This window comes from Elephas maximus, chromosome 14 (genome assembly GCF_024166365.1).
Source record: "Elephas maximus indicus isolate mEleMax1 chromosome 14, mEleMax1 primary haplotype, whole genome shotgun sequence".
In the NCBI taxonomy this organism is placed as follows: Eukaryota; Metazoa; Chordata; class Mammalia; order Proboscidea; family Elephantidae; genus Elephas; species Elephas maximus.
The window spans coordinates 21,524,575-21,551,240 of NC_064832.1; the positions used below are offsets into that span (position 1 = coordinate 21,524,575).

The 26,666-nt window shown below is 41.9% G+C and overlaps 1 protein-coding gene across 1 annotated transcript in view; it reads left to right on the plus strand.

The window, feature by feature from the left end:
- The window catches only part of FREM2 (FRAS1 related extracellular matrix 2), a 302,074-nt gene extending 278,154 nt beyond the window's left edge, over nucleotides 1–23,920 (plus strand). The window contains exons 17-24 of the mRNA XM_049853354.1: nucleotides 166–358; nucleotides 1,833–1,937; nucleotides 3,166–3,293; nucleotides 3,387–3,521; nucleotides 14,287–14,413; nucleotides 15,609–15,796; nucleotides 16,004–16,150; nucleotides 17,809–23,920. Of these exons, the coding sequence (XP_049709311.1) occupies nucleotides 166–358; nucleotides 1,833–1,937; nucleotides 3,166–3,293; nucleotides 3,387–3,521; nucleotides 14,287–14,413; nucleotides 15,609–15,796; nucleotides 16,004–16,150; nucleotides 17,809–18,321 (1,536 nt within the window). The 3' untranslated portion in view covers nucleotides 18,322–23,920. The remainder of the gene's footprint in view (nucleotides 1–165; nucleotides 359–1,832; nucleotides 1,938–3,165; nucleotides 3,294–3,386; nucleotides 3,522–14,286; nucleotides 14,414–15,608; nucleotides 15,797–16,003; nucleotides 16,151–17,808) is intronic.
- Nucleotides 23,921–26,666: the final 2,746 nt, after the last annotated feature.

The following is a 26,666-nucleotide window of genomic DNA, read 5'->3' on the forward strand; positions in this document are numbered from 1 at the left end:
TGTAAAATGCTATAATTTCTTTTCCTCGATGATTAAACAAAATCTCCAGTTAAGCGAAATAAGAACATAAAAAAAAAAAAAATTTTTTTTTTTTTTTCTATAAAATTAGGTTTGTTTAGATAACGGGCACTGAATCACGTTGATAAAATTAATTTTATTTTGTAGGTACTGAACCTAGTGCAGTCCTATGTGACCCTTCGAGTTCCACTCTATGTCTCCTATGTGTTCCATTCACCTGTGGGGGTTGGAGGATGGCAACATTTTGACCTGAAGTCAGAGCTTCGTCTAACTTTTGTGTATGACACCGCCATCTTGTGGAATGATGGAATTGGAAGCCCACCAGAAGCCGAACTCCAAGGTGCGTTACTAAGACTTGGAAAGCTGTAATTGTCGTACTGTTTTATGTACTTTAGAGGATTTTTTACTGTAACTGGAAATAACAGAAGCAACTTGCAATTTATGGCATTTTTCTATTCAGTGTTTTACGAAGATTTCATCTTTGTTATAGATAAACCCTTTATTTTAACTAAATCATTCCTGTGCTTCAAATTTTGCATAACGCGTGACTATTTTAATTTTCTACATGGATATTTAGCTCTTCCAGCCCACTTTAGGTGACACAACACAGTCTGTATATTTCCTTGGGCTCTAGAGAATGCATTGAGATAGTTTCAGTTGAAAATGAGGAAAGAACCCAATAGAAAAAGTTACACATTTTAGTTTCTGAAAATGGGAGGTAAATTTTAAAGTCCAGTAAAAACTGTGCCTTTGATCCTAGTTCTGATTCTACAGCTAACTACTTTTATAATCACAAATGTATCCCTTTATGTTTCTGGGACTCAGCTTCCTGTGAGTGACAAACTAGACTTCTGGAATCTCTTTTCCTTCTAACAGCGTATTATTCTGTGATACTTTAACTGACTGTCTTGGCACAGTGGTGATGAGTGCCATTTACTGTTGGACCCATAACCATCTGTAAATCCGTGTTTCCATTGCCATTGTGGAAGCGTACTGCAGGGTCCACAAGCATAACACTAATTAATCCATCAGTACTTAGTGCTGTTTCTTTTCAGATATACATTATGATTCTGGTTCCACGTATGTCTGCAGCAGCACACCTGCCTTATTTTTTTACGAGTCAGAGGGAAAATGGTGCATTGAAAATATAAATTAGCTATATTAAACACATTGAGGTTATCTTAGGGCTATGTGAAAGGTAATATGGTCATCCCAACAAACATTCTGGATTATTTCAAATGTTTTTATTCTGTATCTTGCCTTAGAAAATGTACATTTGAGTGAATCTTTTTCTTTTGTGGTTCTCAGCTTCTAATGTAAGGATTTCCTATTTCCTTCTTATATCTGGAGTGGAGCCAACTTTTGTCCAGCTGCAGCATTTCTTGGGAAAGCTTCAGAGTTTTCTTTATGCCTATGGGTTTGGAATCATTCTGTAGAACATAAACCCCTTTTCCACCTACATATCCAGATCTCCACAGTTTTGACAAGTTGGTCATATCTTTCCATTGACACCTTATTTTTGCAGAATAAAACTTAAAAAATCTTGTCCTATCCTAATCAACCTGTATATTTCATCTGGACTTCACTCATGTTACCTAATTCTCTTTTTCCTCCATTCTAGACACCTTTTCCCCATAGAAAAGAAAACAAAAATACTTTTGCCTCTAAGCCTTATCCCTCAGAATTCTTCAAATAATATCCTTTGCCTAGAATGCTTAAAGATGAGAAGAATCTGAACTAATATTGGGGGACATCTGTGCAGTAGGAGTCCCTGGTCACCTAACCCCCCTCTTGTGTACCATCTGCCATTGTAGGTTCTTTATACCCAACCAGCATGCGCCTCAGTGAAGAGGGGCGCTTGGTCGTGAACTTCAAGACAGAGGCTCAATTCCATGGCTTGTTTGTGCTGTCACATCCTGGTAAGATTCCTTACCCCTTAACAGCCACTCCACTCGACAAGGAGGTACTAGTACTGGTTGCTATCAAAGAGACCCCAACTCATGGTAACCCCACGTGTGTCTGAGTAGACAGAGGGTTTTCAGTGGCTGAGTATTCAGAAGTAGATTGCCAGGTCTTGCTTTGGAGGAGTCTCTGGATAGACTCGAACTGCCAAACTTTCACTTAACAGCCAGGCACTTAACTGTTTGCACCACCAGGGGATCTGATTAATAAGACAGCAGTCAATAAAGCCCCATGTCTAGGTTTTTTTTAAAGAACATTTTATTAGAAGTCCATGTCCTTCCTTTTACTGGGCATGAGCTCTGAAAAGGAGAGAACAGGCTGAATACTCAGGAAGCTAAGAGGGCTCATTGTATTTTTAAGAGACTGAGCTGCAAGAAATACAGGACCAGAATGAATCGTTTTGCCTTATTGGGATTGCCAGTCCTGGAAAAGGAGGGTTTCCTGGCCTTTCCAGTCCCCTTCCACATGTCCACCTTTCTAATAAACCACATCTTTGTTCAGCACAATTTCAGGCAATCTAATTTTTTTTTAATTAGAATTAGATTCCATTGGTAAATTGGGCTTGCCCTGCTGTGTTGATGCTGATAGACAATTTGAGTTCAGCGCCTAGCCTTGGTGCACAATGAAAGCATTCACATCAACCTTTATTGCACTTATCTGCCCCCCTGGGAAGCAGCCCTAAACAATCTGAGTGTTTCTGTGCAATGATCTTCAAACACAATTATCAGGTGGAAAGAGCAGTGGGTTAGGAATCAGAAAGTGCATGCCTTCGCTGTAGGAGAGTCACATGGTCGCTCCCAGCCCAGTTTCTTCATCTGCAAAATCAGCGTAATTGTTCCAACGTGCCTTCTGTACAGACTTACTGTAAGAATAAAAGCAAACAATGTGTGATAAGGTGCTTCGAAAAATTTATACACTCCTTTACTATATCATTATTTTTATTATTATTATTACTATTGGGTGGCTCAAATGGTTAAGCACGCAACTACTAGCTGAAAGATCGGCAGTTCGAACCCAACCACAGGCACCTCAGGAGACAGGTCTGGCAATCTGTTTATGGAAGGCCACAGCCTTGAAAACCCTGTGGAGCTCCGTTTACTCTGACACACTTGGGGTCACCAGGAGTCAGAATCGACTCGACAGCAACTAACAACAGCAACATAATTATTATTGCCACTTTTCCAGCATCCTTCACAAGCTCGATGATCACGTCAGCTGATCATCCAGGCCTCACATTCTCCCTCCGCCTCATAAGGAGTGAGCCAACCTATAACCAGCCCGTGCAGCAGTGGAGCTTCATGTCTGACTTTGCAGTAAGTAGCAAAGGCTCTCACATAATTTTCCTTTACTAAGCTCACACCTCAGATATTTAAGTGGAAATACAATGTCCCCTTTTTGACTCCAAGGTCCGGGACTACTCAGGCACCTACACCGTGAAACTACTGCCCTGTACCCTACCACCGCACCAGGACTACCGCCTGCCCATCACCTGCAACCCCAGAGAGGCTGTCACCTTTGACCTGGACATCCGATTCCAGCAGGTGTGTCTCATTATAGCGTCCAATGACTTTAAGGCATGGTCGCTTTTATCAGAAAAAAAAAATGTTTTCTAACACAGATGAATTTCATTCTTGCATGCTGAAAAAAAAGAGAGTCAGACAGGAAGGAAGCCAGGGAGGGAAAAATTGCCTTTAACTGTTATTAGTGCAGGACATAAAATCCATAGCTTTAAGAGTATGTAAGATAATAACAGCCATGACATGAGTAGACATATGCACACCCATGTTCATTGCAGTGTTATTCATAACAGCAGAAAGATGGAAACAACCTAACTGCCCATCAGTGGATGAATGAATATTGGAATACTGTGCAACATTAAAAAATAATTTATCAACGAAACATCTCACAACATGGATGAACCTAGAGGACATTATAAATGAAATAAGCCAATCACAAAAGGACAAATATTATGTGAGACCAAGATTATAAAAAGTCAAGAAAAGGTTTGCACACAGAAAGAAATATTATTTGATGGTTACCAGGGATGGGAGGGGGGAGGAGGGAAAATCTCTAACTAGATAAAAACAAAAAGCCAAACTCAGTGCCGTCAAATCGATTCCAACTCATAGCGACCCTATAGGACAGAGTAGAACTGCCCCATAGAGTTTCCAAGGAGTGCCTGGCAGATTCGAACTGCCAACCCTTTGGTTAGCAGCCGTAGCACTTAACCACTACGCCACCAGGGTTTTAGACATGAATTAACTTGGGTGAAGGGAAAGACAATACACAATGGGGGGGGAAGCCAGTACAACATGACCAAGGCAAAGGAAGACACTGGGAGGAACACAAGAGTAAAAGGAAACAATGGTAAATACTATTATGTACACAGTCCTACGATAACAATAAAAACAAAAGGGCGGAGCCAACATGGTGCCCTAGAAAGACACAGCACATCGTCCATCTGCACCAAAGACAGAAAAAACTAAGTAGAACACCTACAAATGTCAGTCCTGGAGCCCTAAGCATCAAATGAAGGGATAAAGAAATATATCAAACACTGAATGAAGAAACTGAAGGAAAACAATGAGGAGACGTACAGAGTGTAGGTCCCCTGCTAACATAGCGCAGTGTCGCCATTTTGGAGCACAGCCAGCAACAACCCTGAACAGGAAGTACAGGAAGGCAGTTTCACAGAGCTCCCAGCAGGAAACAGAGCACCCAGTAACCAGAGAAACACTGTTATGGATTGAATTGTGTCCTCCAAAAATATCTGTCAACTTGGCTAGGCCACGGTTCCCAGTATTGTATGATTGTCTAACATTTTGTCATCTGATGTGATTTCCCTATGTGTTGTAAAATCCTGGTGTTAATGAGATGGATTAGTGTCAGTTATATATCGACGGCACTGGTTTTTTGGGATATTGATGAGATCTACAAGATTAGATAGTGTCCTAAGCCAATCTCTTTTGAGATATAAAAGTGAAAAGCAAGCAGAGAGACAAGGGGACCTCATACCACCAAGAAAGCAGCTCCAGGAGCAGAGTGCATGCTTTGGACCTGGGGTTCCTGCAGAAAAAGCTCCTAGTCTAGGGGAAGATTGATGACAAGGACCTTCCTCGAGAGCTGACAGAGAAAGCCTTCCCCTGGGGCTGACACCCTGAATTTGGACTTCTAGCCTACTAGACTGTGAGAGAATAAACTTCTGTTTATTAAAGCCATCCACTTGTGGTATTTCTGTTATAGCAGCACTAGATGATTAAGACAAACATGCTTTTCTACCCCTCACTCTTCTGCCCCATCTACCACCTCTACCCCTCCAGACTGACCTCACTGAGCCACACCTTGGCTAGAGAGACATTGGCCTGCCGCCAGGCCAGGTCTGCCCCTTTCCAACCTACCAGTTCCTGCTATGCCATTATTTTTTTCTTTTTCTTCCCTTTCCTGTTTTTCTTTCTCCCTCCCACCTAGCCTGTACCGCACCTCTACCCCTTCCCACTAGGCGACACCATACTGCCTTGGTTAGACAACACTAGAGAGACACAGGCCAACCACCAGCCTGGGTCTGCCCCCACCTGCTGGCTCCTGCAACATCATTTTTTTTTTTATTATTATTATCCCTTTCTTCCTTTTCTATCTCCGTCCCACTTAGCCTGTATCCGACCTCTGCCCCTTCCCACCAGGCCATGCCGTGCTGCCTTGGATAGAGAAGCACTGGCCCGCCAACAGCCTGGGTCTGCCCTCCCCCAATCCTTTGGCTAATGCTGCACCATTTTTTCTTTCTTTTCCTTTTCCTTTTTTTCCCCCTTACTTCCTTTTCTTTTTCCTTCCCACCTAGTCCCATAGCCCAGCTCTATCCTTTCCCACCAGGCTACACTGCGCCACATTTGCTAGAGTGACACCCGCCTACCACCAGCCCAGATCCACTCCACCCCCACCTGCTGGCTCCTGCCGTGCTGTTCTTTACCCCGTGTCTTCCTTTTCATTCTTCCTCCCACCTAGACCCATATGCTACTTCTATACCTTCCCACTGGGCCACACCGTACCACCACAGGTAGAGAACTACTGGCACATCACCAGTTTGGGACTTCCCTGCCTCCACCTGCTGGTATTTTTTTTTTCTTTTTCTCATTTTCTTTCTCCCTCCTACGTAGCCCTGTACCACCCCACCTCTACCCCTTCCTGCCAGCCCTGCCATGGGTAGGGAGCTACCAGCCTGCAACCAGCATGTGTCCCCCCACCACCACCTACCACCATCTGCCCCCACCCTCCCCTACCCACCATATCCTACCATTCCTTTTTTTTTTATTTTTTTTTCTTTTCCTCCCACCTAGCCCTATAAGCCACCTCTCCTCATTCTCCCCAGTCCATGCCACATGGCTGTGGCTAGAAAGCCACTAGCCCACTGCTTTCTACCTCCCATCTAGCCCCATCCACAACCTGTCCCCCTTCCCATCAGCCCCCAGGCCCACCGTGCCCTCACCCACCAGCTATGCCCCCTTTTTTTTTCTTCTGTTTCTTCTTTTGTTTCTTCCCACATCTAGTCCCATACCCAACATCCCCTTCCCACCATCCATCACCATGCCGCTGCAGCTAGAGCAACTCCAGCTGAGGGCTACCACCACACTGGACCCATGCTTCCCTACCCTCCTGCCACTCAAGCAGCTGCTCAACAGAGGGAAGTGAGCCTGTACCACTCTGCATCGGACACCCCTGCTTATCCAGTGAGGGGCTATAATGGAATGAATTGTGTCCCCAAAAAATATGTGTTAACTTAATTAGGCTGTGTGTGGTTGTCCTCCATTTTGTGATTTTCCTATGTGTTATAAATCATAATCTCTGCCTGTGGTTAAAAGGATTAGGGTGGGATGTAACACTCTTGCTCAGGTCACCTCCCTGATCCAATGTAAAGGGAGTTTCCCTGGGGTATGGCCTGCACCACCTTTTATCTCTCAAAAGATAAAAAGAAAGGGAAGCAAGCAGAGAGTTGGGGACCTCATACTACCAAGAAAGCAGTGCCGGGAGCAGAGCGTGTCCTTTGGACCTGAGGTTCCTGCACTGAGGTGCTCCCAGACCAAGGGAAGACTGATGCATCATAAGGACCTTCCTCCAGAGCTGACAGGGAGAGAAAGACTTCCCCTGGAGCTGAGGCCCTGAATTTGGACTTGTACCCTACTAGATAGTGAGAGAATAAATTTCTCTTTGTTAAAGCCATCCACTTGTGGTATTTCAGTTACAGCAGCATTAGATGACTAAGACAGGGGCTATGAAAGCTTGCACACTGCTAGACCAACATCAGGAGGCATGCAGCACCCCCCACCCCGCCAAGTCCACCCTCAGCCACCTCACCAAACCAGTGTACAGTGAAGCAGGCTCACCCTGCCTCCTGCTGCCCTGCCCACCCAAACAAGGTAGTGAACATTATCATGCCCCCAGATAAGCAAGCAGCAAAGTGTGCTTGGCCCCCTGCCCTTGCTCTGACATATCAAAACAAATCAAAGAAGCAGTATGAAACAAATGGTCAATAAATAAAGAAAATAATACTTTAATGCCTCAGAGAGAGCAGACAATATCAAAACATAAAAAAAAAAAAAAAATGTAGGGCAACATAGCTCCGGCAAGTGTCAAAGAATCAGATGACCTTCCAGTAAAAAAAAAAAAAAAAAAATGGAGTGAAACAACCTGATATGGAATTCAAAATATCACCTTGAAGACCAAAGCGTGCCTGACCCAAGCCATGGTGTTTTCAGTTGCCTCATAAACATGTGAAAGCTGGACAATGAATAAGGAAGCCTGAAGAAAAATTGACTCCTTTGAATTATGGTGTTGGCAAAGAATATTTAATGTACTATGAACTGCCAAAGAATGAACAAATTTGTCTTGGAAGAAGTACAGCCAGAATACCCCTTAGAAGCAGGGTTGGAGAGACTTTGTCTCACATGCTTTGGACATGTTATCAGGAGGTATCAGTTCCTGGAGAAAGACATCATGCTTGGTAAAGTGGAGGGTCAATGAAAAAGAGAAAGACCCTGAATGAGATGGATTCACACAGTGGCTGCACCAGTGGGCTCAAGCATAACAATGATTGTGAGAATGATGCAGGACCAGACAGTGTTTCATTCTGTTGTACACAGGGTCCCTATGAGTCAGAACCAACTCAACAGCACCTGACAACAACAAGAGATTAGGAAAGAGATCAAGGAAAACACAGACAAAACTGAGGAGAAAATAGACAAAATCATGATAAACACAGACCAAAAGCAAAAAATAAAAACAAGAAATGGTTGTCATCAAGTTGATTCTGACTCATAGCAACCCTGTAGGTCAGAGAAGATCTGCCCCATAGGGTTTCCAAGGAAAGGCTGGTGGATTCAAACTGCTGACCTTTTTGTTAGCAGCCGAGCTAACCACTGCACCACCAGAACTCTGGAAACACAAACGACCAACAAAAATTTAGGCAAAATCAAGGAAAGCACAGACAAAGCAATAGAAGAATTCAGGAAAATGATACAAGAACAAAACATCAAAATAAATAAGCAATTAGAAATCATTAAAAAAAAAAAAAAGCAACTAGGAATCCAAGAGATAACAAAATTTCAGAAATGGACAACTCAATAGAAGGTTTCAGGAACAAATTTAAAACCAGGGAAGACAGAATCAAGAAGATTGAAGACAAATCATTGGATACCAATTTGTTTGAAGAAAAATCAGAGACAAGTATAAAGACAAATGAAAAAAAAGAAACTGAGAATTACGTGGGACACTCTCAAGACCAAAAATCTACACATGATCAGAGTTCCAGAATGGGGAGAAAATGGAAAACAAAGACAAGATCATTGAAGATTTACTGGCAGAAAACTTTCCAAATATCACAAAAGACAAAAAGTTCACAATCCAAGAAGCTCAACGAACCCCATATAGGATAGATCCCAAAGAAAAGTCACCAAGACGTATAATCACATGCACCAAAACCAAAGACAGAGTCCTGAGAGCAGCTCAAGAAAATGAAAAGTCACATACAAAGGGGAAACAGTAAGACTAAATTCTGATTACTTGGCAGAAATTATACAGGCAAGAAAGCAATGGAATGACATATATAAAACCTTGGGAAAAAAAAAGAAAACTGCCAACCAAGAATAACATATCCTGCAGAACTTTCTCACAAATATGGCAGTGAAATTAGGACATTTCCAGATAAACAGAAAGTATGTGAATTTGTAAAAACCAAACAAAATTTACAAGAAATATTAAAGTGAGTCCTTCAGTTAACAAAACCAACGTCAGACAACGACCATAGTCTAGAACACAGGACAGCATCAATCAGATAACAATCTAGGTAAAATAATAATAAAAATAATAATAATAAAACAAAGCTAAAAGACTTAAAACAGGGAAAGAGACATCAATCTGTAAATGACAACAATGTGAAAAAAATAAAAGGGGGAATGAATGGTATAGGTATAGAACTTTCAAAAGGAGAGGAAGTCAAGGTGATATCAAGTAATAAAAGGCTGGCTCAAACTTAGGAAAATAAGGGTAAATTTCAAGGTAACCACAAAGAAAGTTAACAAACCTACTCATCAAAATAAAAAACAGGAAAAAGTCTCAATTAACACAAAATCTATAATAACAAAAGAAAAGGAAATCCACAAACAAAAAGAACTCAGCACAAGAAAGTAAGAGGAACAAAGAAAATGTCAGCACCAAAAAAAAAAAAAAAAAAAAAAATCACAACAATATAACAGCAATAAACTCATACCTACAATAATCACTCTGAATATAAATGGATTAAATCCACCTGTAAAGAGACAGAGAGTGGCCGAATGGATAAAAAAAGCAAAACCCATCAATATGCTATCCACAAGAGACACACCTTAGTAACAAAGACATAAATATATAATATATATTCATAATATAAAAATATGTAAGAATGTCTTTTTAACAAATAGTGCTGGCAAAACTGGATGTCCATCTGTAAAAAAATGAAACAGAACCCATACCTCACACCACACACAAAAACTAACTCAAAATGGATCAAAGACTTAAATATAAAACCTAAAATTATAAAAATTATGGGAGAAAAAATTGGGACAACGTAAGGGGCCCTAATACACTGCGTAAATACAATACAAACTGTAACTAACAATGTACAACCACCAGAGGGTAAAACAGATAACTGGGAGCTCCTAAAAATTAAACACGTGTGTTCATCGAAAGACTTCACCAAAAGAATAAAAAGAGAACCTACAGACTGAGAAAAAAAATTTGGCTATGAAATATCCAACAAGGGTCTAATCTCTAAAATGTGTAGAATACTTCAACACCCCAACAAGATAAATAATCCAATTAAAAATGGGCAAAAGATATGAACAGGCACTTCACCAAAGAAGACATTTGGGTGGTAACATTAAAAAAAAAAAAAAAAAAACTTTGCCGTCAAGTCGATTCCCACTCATAGCAACCCCATAGGACAGAGTAGAACTGCCCCATAGGGTTTGCAAGGAATGCCTGGTTAGCAGCGGTAGCACTTAACCACACTGCCACGAGGGTTTTCTGTGGTAACATACACAGGAGGAAATTCTCGTGATTCTTAGCCACCAGGGAAATGTAAATCAAAACTACAATGAGATACCATCTCACCCCAACATTACTGACACTAATTAAAAGAAAAAATGTTGGAGAGGTTGCAAGGAGACTGGAACTCTTATGTACTGCTGGTAGAAATGTAAAATGTTACAACCACTTTGGAAAACGATTTGGCGCCTCCTTAAAAAGCTAGAAATACCATAAGATCCAGCAATCCCACCCCTAGGAATATATCATAGAGAAGTAAGAGCCATCACACGAATAGACATATGCATACTCATGTTAATTGCAACACTTCGCAATAGCAAAAAGATGGAAACAAACTAAGTGCCCATCAACAGATAAATGGATAAGCAAATTATGGTACATACACACAATGGAATACTACACACAATAAAGAAAAGTGATGAATCTGTGAAACATCTCAGATTATGGATGAATTTGGAGGGCATTATGCAGAGTGAAATAAGTCAATCACAAAAGGACAAATATTGTATGAGACCATTATTATAAAAACCCCAAAAAAGGTTTTCATGCAGAAAAAAACAATCTTTGATGGTTATGGGGGAGGGAGGGATGAGGAAGGGAAATCACTAACTAGATAGCAGACAAGCATTACTTTAGGTGAAGGGAAAGACAGCACACAATATAGGGGAAGTCAGCACAACTTGACCAAGGCAAAGTCATAGAAGCTTCTTAGATACATCCAAACACTTTGAGGGACTGAGTTACTGGGGCTAAGGACTGGGGACCATGTTCTCAAGGGACATCAAGGTCAATAGGCATAACATAGTTCATAAAGAAAATGTTCTATATCCTACTTTGATGAATAGCGTCTGGGGTCCATAAAGCTTGAGAGCAGCAATCTCAGATACATTTATTGGTCCCAGCAAGTTCTGAGCAAAGGCGAATGAAGAAAACCAAAGACACAAGGAAAATATTAGTCCAAAGGACTAAAGGACCACATGAACCACAGCCTCCACAAGACTGATTCCAGAAGAACTAGATGGTGCCTGACTACTACCACTGACCACTCTGACAGGGATCATAACAGAGGGTCCGGGCAGAATGGGAGAAAAATGTAGAACAAAATTCAAATTCACAAAAAAAGACCAGACTTACTGGTCTGACGGTGACTGGAGGAAACCCTGAAACTACGGCCTCCAGACACCCTGCTAACTCAGAACTGAACCCACTCCCAAAGTCCACCTTTCAGCCAAAGATTAGACAGGCCTATAAAACAAACAATAACACACATTAGGAACATTGCTTCTTAGTTCAATCAATTGTATAGAGACTAAATGGGCAACACCTGCCCAAAGGCAAAGAGGAAACAGAAGGAAGGGACAGGAAAACTGGATGAATGGACATGGGAAGCCAAGGTGGAAAGGGAAAGGGGGAATGCTGGCACACTGCGGGGATTGCAACTAATGTCACAGAACAATTTGTGTATAAAATCTTTTAATGAAAAACTGATTTGTGCAATAAACTTTCACCTAAAACACAGTAAAATAAAATTTAATTTACAAGTGGGTACATAGGTAGATATGTAAGCTGAACAGGTGTGGGATGGCATATGGGAGTGCACCCACAAGCACATATAGGTTTGGCTGAGGAAATTTTTATGTGCATATATGTGTATGTGCTACAAATACATCCATGTAGAGCACACAGGGGGCATAGTTATAAAAACTTCTTAGCTATAGCCAAACATCTTGAGGGACTGGGTCACTGGGCTTTAGAGCTTAGGACCATAGTCTCAGGGGACATCGAGGTCAACTGGCATAACATAGTCCATAAAGACAATGTTCTCCATCTTACTTTGGCAAGTAATGTCTGGGGTCTTAAAAGCTTGCAAGTGGCCATCTGAGATACAACTATTGTACTCTTTCTGTCTGGAGTGAAGAAAATCAAAGACTTAAGGAAACAATTAGTCCAAAGAACTAATGGACCACACAAACCACAGCATCCACTAGCCCGAGACCAGAATACTAGATGGTGCCCGGCTACCACTACCAACTGCTCTGATAGGGATCACAATAGAAGGTCCTGGACAGAGTGGGAGAAAACTGCAGGAAAAAAAAAATGAAACTCACACAAAAAAACCACCAGACCTATGGGTCTGATAGAGACTGGTGGAACCCCCGAGACTATGGCCCTTAGATACCCTTCAAACCTGGAACAGAACCCACTCCCGGAAATCAAGTTTCAGCCAAACACTGAACAGCCTAGAAAGTGAACAGTAACACCCGTGAGGAACGTGTCCCTCACAACAGTCAACCATACGAGACCAAAGGGCAGCATTTGCCCAAAAACAACATTCAGAAGGCAGGAAGGAGCAGGAAAGATGGGCGAATGGAAATGGGGAACCCAGGGATGAAGAGGGTGGAGTGCTGGCACATTGAGGGGATCACAGCTAAGGTCACGAAACAAAATGTGCACAAATTGTTGAACGGAAAAATAATTTTCTCTGTAAACTTTCACCCAAATCACAGTAAAATGTTCAAAAAAAAAAAAAAAAAAAAGAATGTGAGGGTAATTTTTTTCTTATCTGATCTTATCTTCTTCTGGAGTTTGCTGCCTTGGACATTTGAGAATTTTCCCCAGAGTTCTTCCGCACTTCTTCTTCTTGTTCTTCAAGGTGAAGGGAAATCCTGTAGTTCAGACCTCCTCAGAGTACAAATTGCTGTTATGTATTAGAAGAATTTTGATGCTACCTTTGGTCCAAGAACGTATACTAAATATTGGCCTTCAATGGATCATTGTTGTTGTTGTTGTTGTCATGTGCCATGGAGTCAATTCCAACTCATAGTGACCCTATAGGACAGAGTAGAACTACCCCATAGGGTTTCCAAGGAGCGGCTGGTGGATTCAAACTGCTGACCTTTTGGTTAGCAGCCTAAACTCTTAACCACTTCACTATCAGGGCACCAATGGATCATAAAACCAAAAAACCAAACCCACTGCTGTCAAGTCAATTCCAACTCATAGTCACCCTATAGGACAGAGTAGAACTGCCCCATAGAGTTTCGAAGGAGCACCTGGTGGATTCGAACTGCTGACCTCTTGGTTAGCAGCCGTAGCACTTAACCAGTACGCCACCAGGGTTTCCCAATGGATCATAGTATTTACAAATCCCTTCAAAAAAATCAGCCATCGAAAACCCTGCGGAACACACTTCTACTCTGACACACATAGGGTTGCCATGAGTTGGAGAAAACTCAGAGGCAACTAGTATAAGGATTTGTAAATCAGTGGATAATAGTATTTACAAACCCCTTATACCAGTTGCCTCTGAGTTTTCTGCAACTCATGGCAACCCTATGTGTGTCAGAGTAGAAGTGTGTTCCGCAGGGTTTTTGATGGCTGATTTTTCTGAAGTAGATCACCAGGCCTTTCTTCTGAGGCACCTCTGGGTAGACTGGAACCTCCAATCTTTCTGTTAGTGGTCGAGAGCATTAACTGTTTATACCAGTGGAGATGAGCTCAAGCAATGCTGTTTGTATTCAAAAAATGATTTAACCTTCCAGGTTTGCCTTCTTAATAAAGACAAAGTCAGTATTACAATTCCCTAAATTGGTTTGATTGGGCATGAAGATTACAGTGCAGTGTCTGGTGTTCCACACTGCCTGATCACAGTGGATTGTGTCCCTGTGAGCCATGTGTCTGGGCACCATCAGAACCCTGAACAACACATACAAGGGGTTGTGCGTTTTGTCTTAGGTGAGTGACCCAGTGGCGGCTGAGTTCAGCTTGAACACTCAGATGTACCTGCTCTCCAAGAAGAGTCTCTGGTTGTCTGATGGATCGATGGGTTTTGGGCAAGAAAGTGACGTTGCTTTTGCGGAAGGTATGACTTTACAAAGGGGAAGGTTGCTCTGTCTATTTACCATGTGTGTCTGCAGTGTTTGCTTTATGGGATCATGTTTGAGTGTATAATTATAACCTCTTCTATGGCTTTGAGAATATAACTGAGTTATCATTTTGGCAGGGCTTTGGGGGTGGTCACTGGAATTGGGTATATGTTACTGGAGGAGTTCTATTCTGGGGAAAGTGACTTTTGAAACAGGTCTGGATTTTTGTTGTGTTTTGGTGTTGTTGAGAATATACACAGCAAAACATACACCAATTACATTCTTCAAGTTATGCAACCATTCTCACCTTCCTTTTCTGTGTTGTTCCTCTGCCATTAACATAAATTCACTGCCCCTTAAGGGTCCCATCTAATCTTTCAAGTTGCTGTTGTCAATTTCATCCCACATAGATAGTTCATAATGTTCAAGGCAGACATTATTTAACTAGTTAAGCTAAACTATTGTTTGGTTTTAAGAAGGCTTTAGAGGATATTTTTGGTTTAACGTTAAAAGATTATCTCAGAAGAGTAATTTTGGGGGTTCATCCAGCCTCCATGGCTCCAGAAAGTCTGGAGTTCATGAAAATTTAAAATTCTGTTCCACATTTTTCCCCTTTTGATCAGTATTGTTTTTTTCAAGTTGCATAGACTCAAATACTGAAACTACATCAGAGAGTAAATGCTTCAAGGGCAGGGACTATGCCTGTCTTGTTCAGTGGTTTATGCCCACCACCTAGCAAAATACCTGGCACACGTGGTAACTATTCAGTGCATAGCTGTGAAGTAAATGATCAAATAAACCCTCTTTTTAAATCAGCTAAAGCTGTTTAGTCTTTGTCATTGAAGTTTTTTTCAGTGTTATTCTGTGTTGTATTAGTCTGCACCTTCCCAACTAACTTATAAACTGAGCTCAACCACAATGGAATGTTATGAAGGTCGAATTATAGGCCATACTGAGGCTGTTTTCACTGATGGCTAAGTATCTGAAGGCCGAAAAATATTCAGCCACTTGTGATCAATGTGCAAAGTGGTCTTACCAAGCGAGGCCCGGGAGTGGACCAGATAGTGACATTAATGCAATAAAGTCTTTGACATTTGATGCCAGAGCAGGCAGAGAAAGCAGTCGTCTCTAGTGTCACACAGATACACCTTATCACCTAACAGAAATAACATCTCCTTGTCTCTGTTCTAGGTGATACAATTTACGGCCGTGTGATGGTAGATCCTGTGCAGAATCTGGGCGATTCCTTTTACTGCAGCATTGAGAAGGTGTTCCTGTGCACTGGGACCGATGGATACGTCCCCAAGTACAGTCCAGTGAATGAAGAGTATGGGTGCTTAGCTGATTCGCCTTCACTCTTACATAGATTTAAAATTGTGGTAAGTGTTCTGACCCAAACAATGAACTAGATAGATTTCAAGATTGAGCCTTTTTGTCTTACATTTCTAAACTATAGCATCTTTTAAAATTAAACCAATCGGTGACATTTTATGGTAATTTGTACCTGTACAAAATGAATATGAAATCATTCTTGGCTTGCAACATTTGGCATTATCTAAAGCAATCATCATTTTCCTTATTTAAAGGACAGAGCTCAGCCAGAGACCCAAGCCACCAGCTTTGGAAGTATCCTGTTTAATGCCAAATTGGCAGTGGATGACCCTGAAGCCATTCTCTTAGTGAATCAACCTGGATCTGATGGATTTAAAGTCGACTCAGCACCACTCTTTCAGGTGGGCTAATGACAAGAGTACTTCCAATAGATTTGTACTTACATGCAGGCTCTTTAACCTACCTATGGAATCCCAGGAAACCCTGGTAGCGTAGTGGTTAAGAGCTACGGCTGCTAACCAAAAGTTTGGCAGTTAAAATCCACCAGGCACTCCTTGGAAACCATACGGGGCAGTTCTACTCTGTCCTATAGGGTTGCTATGAGTCGGAATCGACTCGACGACAACGGGTTTGGGGTTTTTTTTTTTTTTTGGTTTATGGAATCCCAGGTGGTGCAAATGGCTAATACACACAGCTGCTAATTGAAGGACCGGAGGTTCAAACCCACCCAGAGGTGCCTCAAGAAAGACCTGGGATCTACTTTTGAAATCTGCCACTGAAAACCCTACGGAGCACAGTTCTGGTCTGACACTTGTGGGGCCACAACGAGTCAGAGTCAACTCGAAGCCACTGATTTTTAACTCTCATGCCTAAGATGTGTCGTATGTAAATGGCAGTCCTAGTAGTAACTCTTACTGTTGGCATGAACATGAAATAAGACGATGCGTGTAAACCAGGAAACCCTGTGCTGGGCACGCAGCGAGCATCGACAAGCTCTAGCTATTGTTATTTTTATCAATATATTAATGTTCTTCTAAGAAGGTGTGTGATGCAGACGCTTATTCTGCATATTCAGAATATAAATCCAAGTCTGACAGTTGGGGGCTCTGCTTTTCTTATTCAAAACTTCCTTCCTATTGACTTTTCATGACCCTCTTTACTAGAATGATCTTGTGTGAACTGCACGACTTAGAGCAGTAATTGTGCACAGCACACAAAGTCTCCACTCTCAGAGACTCCATAAGTCAAGGTAGAAAATAGTGACACAGAGGCAGAAGGTAGAGAGGGGACATGCGCTGTAACAACAGCGAGCAGAGAAACAAGGCAGATTCAGAGACGTGTCCCATCGTGGACACCTGCGGGAACAAGTGGGCCTTTTAGGAAATTTTCTGACATCTGTCCAGACAAAGATGGGCTTGGGGAAACCTGTTATCCTTATTCAACCTACAGAGGCAAGCTAGAGGAAGCATATTTGTTATTCAGCATCTTTTCAAACAGGAAGTTGAGGTAGGATTTTTTTTTTTTTTTTGCCTGTTTGCGTTTTTACTGTCAACTCTGACATTATCTGACCTCTCTAATCCTGAGTGCTTCAAAGAGCAATCAGAAAATCCCTTCTTTTCACAAGCCCTGGAAAAGCACGAAAATGGACTTTCCCTGTGGTTTGATATGTAATTTAAGCAGCCAGACACACTGGGAAGGAGTCCTGGCCGACGTTCAGCAGGTTGGAGCTCTAGTCCTACCTCTACCACTAACTGCTTGAGTGACTTTGAGGAAGTCACTGAACTGCTATCCGTTTTTATTTGTTCTTTTTTTTTTTTTTAATGAATCAATTAGACTGTATACCGTGTAAAGTTCTTCATAGCTCTGAAATTCAGCACGATCCCCTTAAGCACTGCACAGAGTATCTTATAAAATGCTTTATAAAATGTCTTGGAGATAATGTGCACTCAAAAATAAGTAAATAAAATAATCACTTAATATCATAATTTCTCTTGCAAATAATGATGAACTAGGTTGGCATAACGTCTAATGTTCTAACGAATAGAGTTGTGTTTTCTAGGTCTCTTTTGGCCGAGAATGGTACATCCATGCAATCTATACGGTAAGATCCAAAGACAACGCCAATGGAGGTATTGGCAAAAGAAGTGTGGAGTACCAGTACCACTCCCTGTTTAGCCCAGGGATGCCCCAGGCATCCACCAGGAGCCAGAAGAAGAGGGAGATCAGACGCATACCCCCGCTGGCACAGGACATTGGCGTAAAAAATAACCGCGGGACAAACATCCAGCACATCGCCCTGGACCGCACCTACAAGCAGCAGACCCCCCAAGGGAGAGTTCCTCCTGACAGTGTCCTACCTCCGGAGCTCAACCACCCCAGCTCTGACGTCAGCCTGGTCACCGTCATCGGAGGCGTCACGGCAGGGCTACTGGCCATCTGCCTTGCTGTCATTGCAGCCGTGATGTGCAAGAGCAAAGGGAAGCCCAGGGGGAAGGACGCCCCTGACGGCTCAGGCAGCAGCCAGCCAATGGTGCCTCCACAGAGCCACAGCAGTGACAGCTCAGAGGTTTGATGCCCGCAGATAAAATTCAACCTTTTCCTCAGGTGCCTCGGAAAAGACCACAATAGAACCCCAGAGACTTCTGGTAAACCCCACGATGTTGGGGACTTAAGTGAAGAACCTGCTCAGAGGACTTGCCTGTACTAATGGACTTTGAATTCTGTCTACTTTTTCACACATCAAAGGACAAATTCAGGCCACATCTTTCCTCTTGCCCAGCGGGCAGCAATGGTGTAGGCACGCATACACAGAGCCCTAGGTAAACAGCAAGGAATGTGTTTCCTGTTTGAGGCGTTTCCTCTTCACAGTCTAGGTCAGCCTTTTCAAAGGTGCTAACAGACTCTCACAATATTAGGAGGAGGATTATTGTTGCTACATGGTGTAAAATTTGCAGGCGCAATTATCACATTGTTTATTCGCTTTATAACAATTTATTACAAAAAAAGGTTTTAGTTGTAGTGTGACAGAATGATAAACACACAGTTTATTATGACAAGTTTTCTAGTAGATGAAGACCTCTTAGAAATATGACTAGGGGTGGCTTAAGCCACAAATCGGCTTTTCTACCACGTGAGAGAGAGAGAGAGACAAAGGGAAGGTAACTCACTAATGAGAATTTGATCTATATCTCATTCTCACCAGTCCCTCCTTGATTTATTTGCTTATTTAATTTTATATTAAACTGAAGAGTAGGTTACATCTGAAAGAGGTTGTTCCAGAGAGACTGCTTTGTTTTGGTGTAGAGTGAGTAATCGTAGAGTTATTACACAGTAACAGACCTTATTGGAGCTCCCCGTTTGTGGGCGATGCGAGGGCTGATGACATTTCTGTGATGACATTTACAGGACAGAGTTCTCTAAGAACCGAGCTGAGAACCTGTCTACAGGATTGAGCCCATAAGTGATCAGGAGAAATATCAGTGCAGGTGGTGAAGGGAGAAAGTGGTACTTATTAATATAATGTTTAACCAGAGTGCCTCTTATACTTACTTGATAGTATAAAAGAACATTTTGAGAGACGAGGTTAGCCCTCAGAGTAGCATGACCACGCAGCAATGTCCAGAACCTAAATTAGCCGTTTTCCTTACCGGTTGTCATGGAGTCAATTTTGACTTGTGGTAACACCATGTGTGTCAGAGTAGAACCGTGCTTCACAGGGTTTTCAAAAGCTGTGACCTTTCAGAAGCAGATCACCAAGCTTTTCTCCTGAGGTGCCTTTGGGTGGGTTTGAACCGCCAACCTTTCAGTTAGTAGCCACACACTCGACCATTTGCACCACCCAGTTGGTTGTACACTAAGTTGGTCATAGATGGTTAGCTTTCTAACCGGCATCTGGTCCAAATGATAGGAATTTCTGCATCTGTCATTCCAGGATGGTTTTGGAGCTGGCCAGCATCATTGATCATATCCTTCTTTGATCCAAGGAGACAGCATCACTTTCTGGCATCCCCAGTTTAGTGAACTTGTACAGTGAGGTCCCTCTCCATATCTAAAATGTGACGTGTAACACTGCTGACATTCATCCAGGAAACCAAGGGACTCAGGTGGGCTCGCACGGCACTTTTCCCGTTGACCTACAGAAACGCATTTCCACCAAGTGACAGAAAGGCCAATTAGAAAGGAAAACTCCAGGAGCTTGATGACCAATCTCGCAACGCTACTAAATGTGCTTTGAGCAAAAATAAGGTCAGGAGAAAAAGAATGATTCCCAAAAATTAACCCTCAAGTGCTGCCCAGGGTCCCCTTACACTCATAGCCACAGCCTAGCCAAGCTGAGCATCCTGGCAAAACTGAGAGTCTTAGAAAGCAAACTTCTCAGGTCACAGTTGTACACCTTCTCTGGTGTCTATGAACACCAATCACCTCTTGATTGAGAAAAGAGCTACACTGGTGCTGGAAGAGGGTGAGAAGTGTTGAATACTAGCCTCTCTTCACGTTTAATACTTGCTCTGTACTTCACATTCGAAGTCTTTTAAAGAACAGTAGACTGTAGTATCCTTCCACTGGGGAATTTACAAATATCAAAGGACCCCAACAGACATATATAAATAGAGACTACTATATAGCCCCGGATGTCATTTCTCAAAATACATAGTTACTTTCTTAATTATACCCACTTGTCTTCTGGCATGTGCTTAGCTGCTTCTTTGGCTACCTCATAATTTTTCTGAGACTGAACATGAGCTAAGCAGCCTCAAGTGGTACATGGCCTTTTTACTACTTAGTGTTGGGTTCAATTTACTTACATCGTTAGAGCAAGCACTCTCCATCAACCTCATATTACCTTAGTAGTTTGGATGAGTCAGAGCCTGGCTTTTGTGCAGTCTTGAAATCTCTGTCACTCAGTCAAGGTAACAAGTGAAGCAGGATTATACCAACAGTCTGTACTGAGCCTCTGGGCCGGGCTGGTTTTTTAACAAATCTCACTTACAATGAGTAGTTTGAATGAGTCTGTTGTAATTGTTGTTGTTGGCTGCTGTCGAGTCCGCCCCAGACTTACGGGGACCCCATGCACAACAGAACAAAGCAGTACCCAGTCTTGTGTCATCCCCGTGATTGGTTACGGATCAGACCATTGTGTGGGTTTTCATTCACTGATTTTTGGATGTAGATCACCAGGCCCTTCTTCCTAGCCTCAGTCTGGAACCTCCACTGAAACCTGTGCAACATGCACGCCTCCACTGACAGACAAGCGGCGGCTGCACATGAGGTGCGTTGGCTGGGAATTGAACCTGGGTCTCCTGCGTGGGAGGTGAGAATTCTACCACTGAACCACAAGTGCCTCACTGTTGTACATAAATTGCAGGGCTTATAGAATGAAGAACACATCTATCCTTGTCTAATAAAGAAAATCTCACTTTCAGCTTATTTTCTTCTTTCTTTCTCTCCCCTGCCTCTCTTCTTCCTCCTTTGCTTCCCCTTGAAAAAAGAGTGTGTGGGAAATGAGAAGAATGTCACCATACTTCTTAAGTATAATGTACTGGGATAGCTTCAGCATTTTCTTGATTTCTATTTAATGAATATGTAATTTAATACACATTGACAATTTTTTAAAACTCCTTTTAGTGGGAAAAAGAATCAGGCCCTTATTTTCAGTGTTTTATTTTTAGGGAATTATTCTAGTCTGATCAGGAGAAATACATAAAACATCTTCCCACAGAGAGCAGGATGTAAGTAATTATAGCTCCTTAGATACTCAGTAGCTTCTGACCTCAATTAAAACAAGGTCTTGTTGATAGTACACAGTAAAACCAAAAATAAATATTAAGCATTAGTGGTTCTCTTGAGCATGTGAACCATGAAGCATTCAAATACATGCATGATAGTCTTATTCATTCCAGTCCGCCCCCAGCTAACGTTTACTAGCGTTAGCCACTTGGCGGGATTATGAAGAAACCAGGCTGCTCTCTCTACCCTCTACCCTCAGGGGGGTTAAAATTGAATTCATTGGACTAAAGGGGACAGTATTTGCATTAGGACTTCTCCTGGGCCAAGAATGCACCAGGCATATTCATGAACCATAATTTTAAAATCTCTATAGACCACCAGTGGTCATGTCTGCTCTTCTTCATCTAAAAGAAATGTAGGTATTATGGATCATTCTGATCAAGACCTAATGCAAGATATTTCAAACCAGTGATTTACTGAATTGTCCTCAAACCCACAAAGAGGAGGCAGGTTACAGAGGCATGGTGGCACTGCAGACAGGCCCACTTCCTTCTATGAGTGGGAGACAGCACCTACACCGTCTGATAGCCCATCAGTGTCATCCACGCCTCTCAGTGCCCACTCTCTCTTAAGCATCCACGGTGTTTGAACAAAATGAGTAAGAGCCAATTAGAATTCTGCTACCAGGCCACTGTGTAGCCTTTAGAAAAAAAATGGACCAACTTTAAGTGCAAAGTCAACTTTTGTTCAAGAGAGATGATTTTAATAAGCAATGTTACCTGTAATTCTTTCCCAAAGTACCAGCTCCTAGGTCAACATTAAAAATGGAAATGGGCCTGTGTAAAAATGACAGAGGCTTTTTCTGATACATATCAGCATTGAGGGTTAAAATACTCCCAAGCTAATAAATGCTAAAGTAACAATAATAGAGATAAATGCAATGACATTTAAATTTTAAAATATTAGAAATTTTGTTTCTGCTGTTATTTTGAAAACACCTATTTAGCATTGACTTGGAAACCAATTCAATTCTTTAACAGGAAAAAAAATATTTTTAAAGATGCAAATTTTACAAATTTGAAAACTTAGTAATTGCACTAATTTGAAAACAAACATTTACTATTACGTTGAAACTCTTTCACTTTCCTAACTATGATAGCAATCACAAAAGGATGAAAATCAGAAAGCAAAACTGGTGTCTTCACTAACTGTGTGGTAGATGAGTGGGACTCCGATGTTCAATCAGTCCAATGTGCCAAGGCTCAGGGATCCTGGAATGTATAATCTGACAGGAAACTATAAAACCACTGTTCTCTCTCTCTCTCTGTCTGTCACACACACACACACACACACACAGATTCAGACCAACAAGACACCTCATTTTTAGAAAAAGATGACCCTAAAGACACAGTTCTAACTGAAATGGCCCACATAAGGTTTTCAGGAAGATCAAACAGAATGGCCATTTATGAAAACATACTATCGTGGGAGTTTCTTTGATATTAGTTCAAAAGTTAGTGCACTTCATTAAGAGTTCTTCCCAGAACCAATTGAAGTACACCATAGGAATAACATAGACATTTTCAGGAAATATTCTCCACTCCTCATTGTCCATTTCTCCTTGTTTCTGTTTCATTTGATGAAACAAAAGACTGAGAATTTAGGAGTTTTTTTTATCTTGATAAGAAAATTTTAAATAAAAGTGAAGTGCACGGTGTTTTTCTACAGTTTCTACCAAAAAGATTTCGTAGACAACTTTTAAATGGGAAAGAAAGATAGTGGATTTCTATTACGGATATCTATTTTTTTCCGTGCATGGATAGTCGTCTCTTATAAGAATTTTCAGCATCATGCCTTAAAGACAACAATGAGAAATATGTATTTTTAAAAACTAGTATTTATAAAGAAAAGAACAGCATAATAAAAATCACTTAAAATATAGAAAGGCAATTACTGGTAAGAATAAAGGATAATTTCTGTACAGACCAAAATTAAGCATGTTACTAAAAGTCCTACAAAGCAGTCTTTCACTGTGGCTTCAAGAAATTTAAGTTTTTGGCAAGGTATGTTTTAAGCCAATTTGTCTATTAAAGAAAACTTTGTCCTGGACTAGAGGCTGTGTGTTTTGTAATTGTATTAAGTGCCTACTTCCTTCCTAAGCACCTTGGATACACTTGGTAAATTTCTATTTATCTAGACACAGAATGAGATATCTGTGTGTAGTGGAAATATCTGCAGAACTTAATAGCTTTTGCAATGTTCCCATGTGAATTTTTCAAACCAACAGGGTCTAATTTTTTCATTTATTTACTAGGATACTGCATATTTGCTGGACATTGAAGTTTTTTCCTGGGAATCCAATTATGCAAACTGTCTGGAGTCATTTGGTCTTAAATCCATGTCTAAGATAACTCACGCTACTTGTGTTTCATGACTACATTTGTTTTCCTTCAAAATATATTCATGTGTTTAATGTAAATAAAGCCAATATGAATATAAATGTGTTCAAATGGCCCATTTATTGTGGTACATTCTGTAACTTTTATTTACACTAAGATCACAAAATTCCTGTCATAAGTCTTTCTTTTTTCATTCTGGTCCCAGAGCCTGGAGCTTTTGCAGGCTTCAGAACTAGGATGATATGTTCCCGTTACCTCCGCGATTGTTGCTGTTGTTAGCTGTCATCAAGTTGGCCGTGTGCAGCAGAATGAAACAATGCCTGGTCTGGAATCAGACTGTGGGGATTCATAGGTGTTCATTCCCCGATTGTCGGAAGTAGATCACCAGGTCTTTATCCTCCTAGTCCATCTTAGTTCAAAAGCTCCAGTGCAGCCTGTTTAGCGTCACAGCAGCATGGAAGCCTCTGTTGGGTGGCGGATGGTGGCTGAGCAGGAGGAACATTGGCTGGAGATCAAACCTGGGTCTCCCACATGGAAAGCAAAAATTTTACCCCTGGACCACCACTTCCCCTGTGAAGCTGGTGGTGAAAATATGACCACTCCTCAGCTGGATCTACTCGAAAGGTCCTAGCTCCTTCCCACTTTTCTGAAGAGTGCAGAAATGGCCAGGAGCCTGCCAAGAGTAATGAAGATTTAGAGAAAACAACATATTTGGAGTGACTGACACTTTGTCCCAGGAGCAGGGTGACAAGATACCACTATAAGTCATGAAATCCTGCCCAAATGCACTAATGAGGATGGATCAGTGATCCATTGCTGGGAGTCTCTACTGCCAAAGTGGACTGGTCACCTTTATGCAAACTTCATCCAAGTCCATAATCATTTAATTTATCATAAGGTCAGATTTTTAACATGGGGCCACCATTTGATACTAAGAGGAAATGCAAAAGCAGCATCTTATAGATGTTGAGGGATGTTAGGTGCCGTGAGTCAGTCCAACTCATAGCGACCTCATGTGACAGAGTGGGACTGCCCCACAGGGTTTCCCAGGCTACAATCTTTATGAAAGCAGATCTCCAGGTCTTTCTCCCACAGAGCTGCTGGGTGGGTTCAAATCGCAAACCTTCCGGTTAGCAGTCAAGCCCTTAACCGTTGCACCACCAGAGCCCTATGTTGAAGAGCAATCCCCCCAAAAGGGGAAGCAACAAAAGAGAAGGTGGATGGAGAAAAAACTCCCACTTCAAAGCTCTACCAGCACTTCCAAGACTATGACAAAAAATGGCCAGGTGGTTGCAGAAAGGGTGTGATCAGCAGCAGAAATTTGTGGCTCAATCGATCTTCACCATAGAAGTAAAGGAAGAACAATTGGCTTGTGTGGTTTCCAAGGTCTAAGGAGAAAACCTGTAGGAAGTCTGGGGGAGGGAACCTCCAAGATTCCAGCCCCTCCAGGATATAGACAGTGGGAGATCTCCCTGCCATAATGTCACAAACACCTCAAATCATAAAAAAGCAAACCCGTTGCCATCGATTCCAACTCATAGTGACCCTATAGGACAGAGAAAAACTGCCCCATAGGGTTTCCAAGAGTTACTCAATTTAAGGAAAAAAACCCAAACCAAAATTAGTCAAAGTGGATCTGATTAGGGGAAAGCCATCTGAAAAGTAGGCAAAATGCCAGGGACAGGGAAAGGTCGATGTGACCCTCCACTGCTGATTCCTCCCTTCTCCACAAGCTAGCAACCAAAGACCAAACCCACTGCTGTCTTCAAATCCAACTCATAGAGATCCCAGAGGGTATCCAAAGCTGTAAATCTAAGGAAGCAGACTGCCGCATCTTTCTCCCTCGGAGTGGCTGGTGGTTTCAAACCACCTACCTTTTGGTTAGCAGTAGTCGATCTCTTTAACCACTGCGCCACCAGGGCTCCTTTCCAAGCTAGTAAAAAGCCCCCCAAAAGTTTGCCAGTAATCTTTGAAAATTCTACTCCCAGCAGCCCAGAGAGCTTTTTAGGATACTAAGATGACTTCCTAGGAATTTGTTGTTGCCATTGTTGGTTGCATACTTGATGCCGTCTCAGTGACCCCATGTGACAGAATAGAACTGCCCTATAGGAATTTCCAGGCAGATCACCAGGTCTTTCTCCCAGGGAGCCACTGGGGGAGTGTGAACCATAAACATATTGGTTAGCAGCCAAGCGCTTAAAGGTTTGCCCCACCAGGGCTTCTTCCTAGAAATTGCAATGTGATTAATTGCCAATCGGCAAAAAGGGGTAGAGAAAGCTATTGGATAGGGCAAGGTTAAATGCAAAAAAAGCCTGTGGCGGGTCAATGCTGCACCCAGGTAGTCATCAGGAGAGTATTTGGAAAGGAAATATGCAAAAAGAGGTCAGACTATTTCTTCAGGCATTACTCAGAGTGGAAACCGCTCAAAAGACTGTGAGTTAGAAACACTTAGGCTTTATTAGAACACAGGAGAGAAATGGCCAGAAGTAGTTCAACCATCACTTTCGGTGACAGGAACCCCACCCCATACCACCACAATTATGTGGCTTGAATTCAGAAAAGACCATTAATTTGGGAAGCAGGTAATAGTCAAGAGTCCTGAGAGAAGGCCTCATAGGCAGTGGCCTGAATCAAAATAGCTCTGTTTTTGATTTATAGCCATCACTCGTCTCTCAGTTTGTCGTACTGTGGTGGCTTGTGTGTTGCTATGATGCTGGAAGCTATGCCACAGGTATTTCAAATACCAGCAGGGTCGTCCGTGGTAGACAGGTTTCAGGGAAGCTTCTACAGT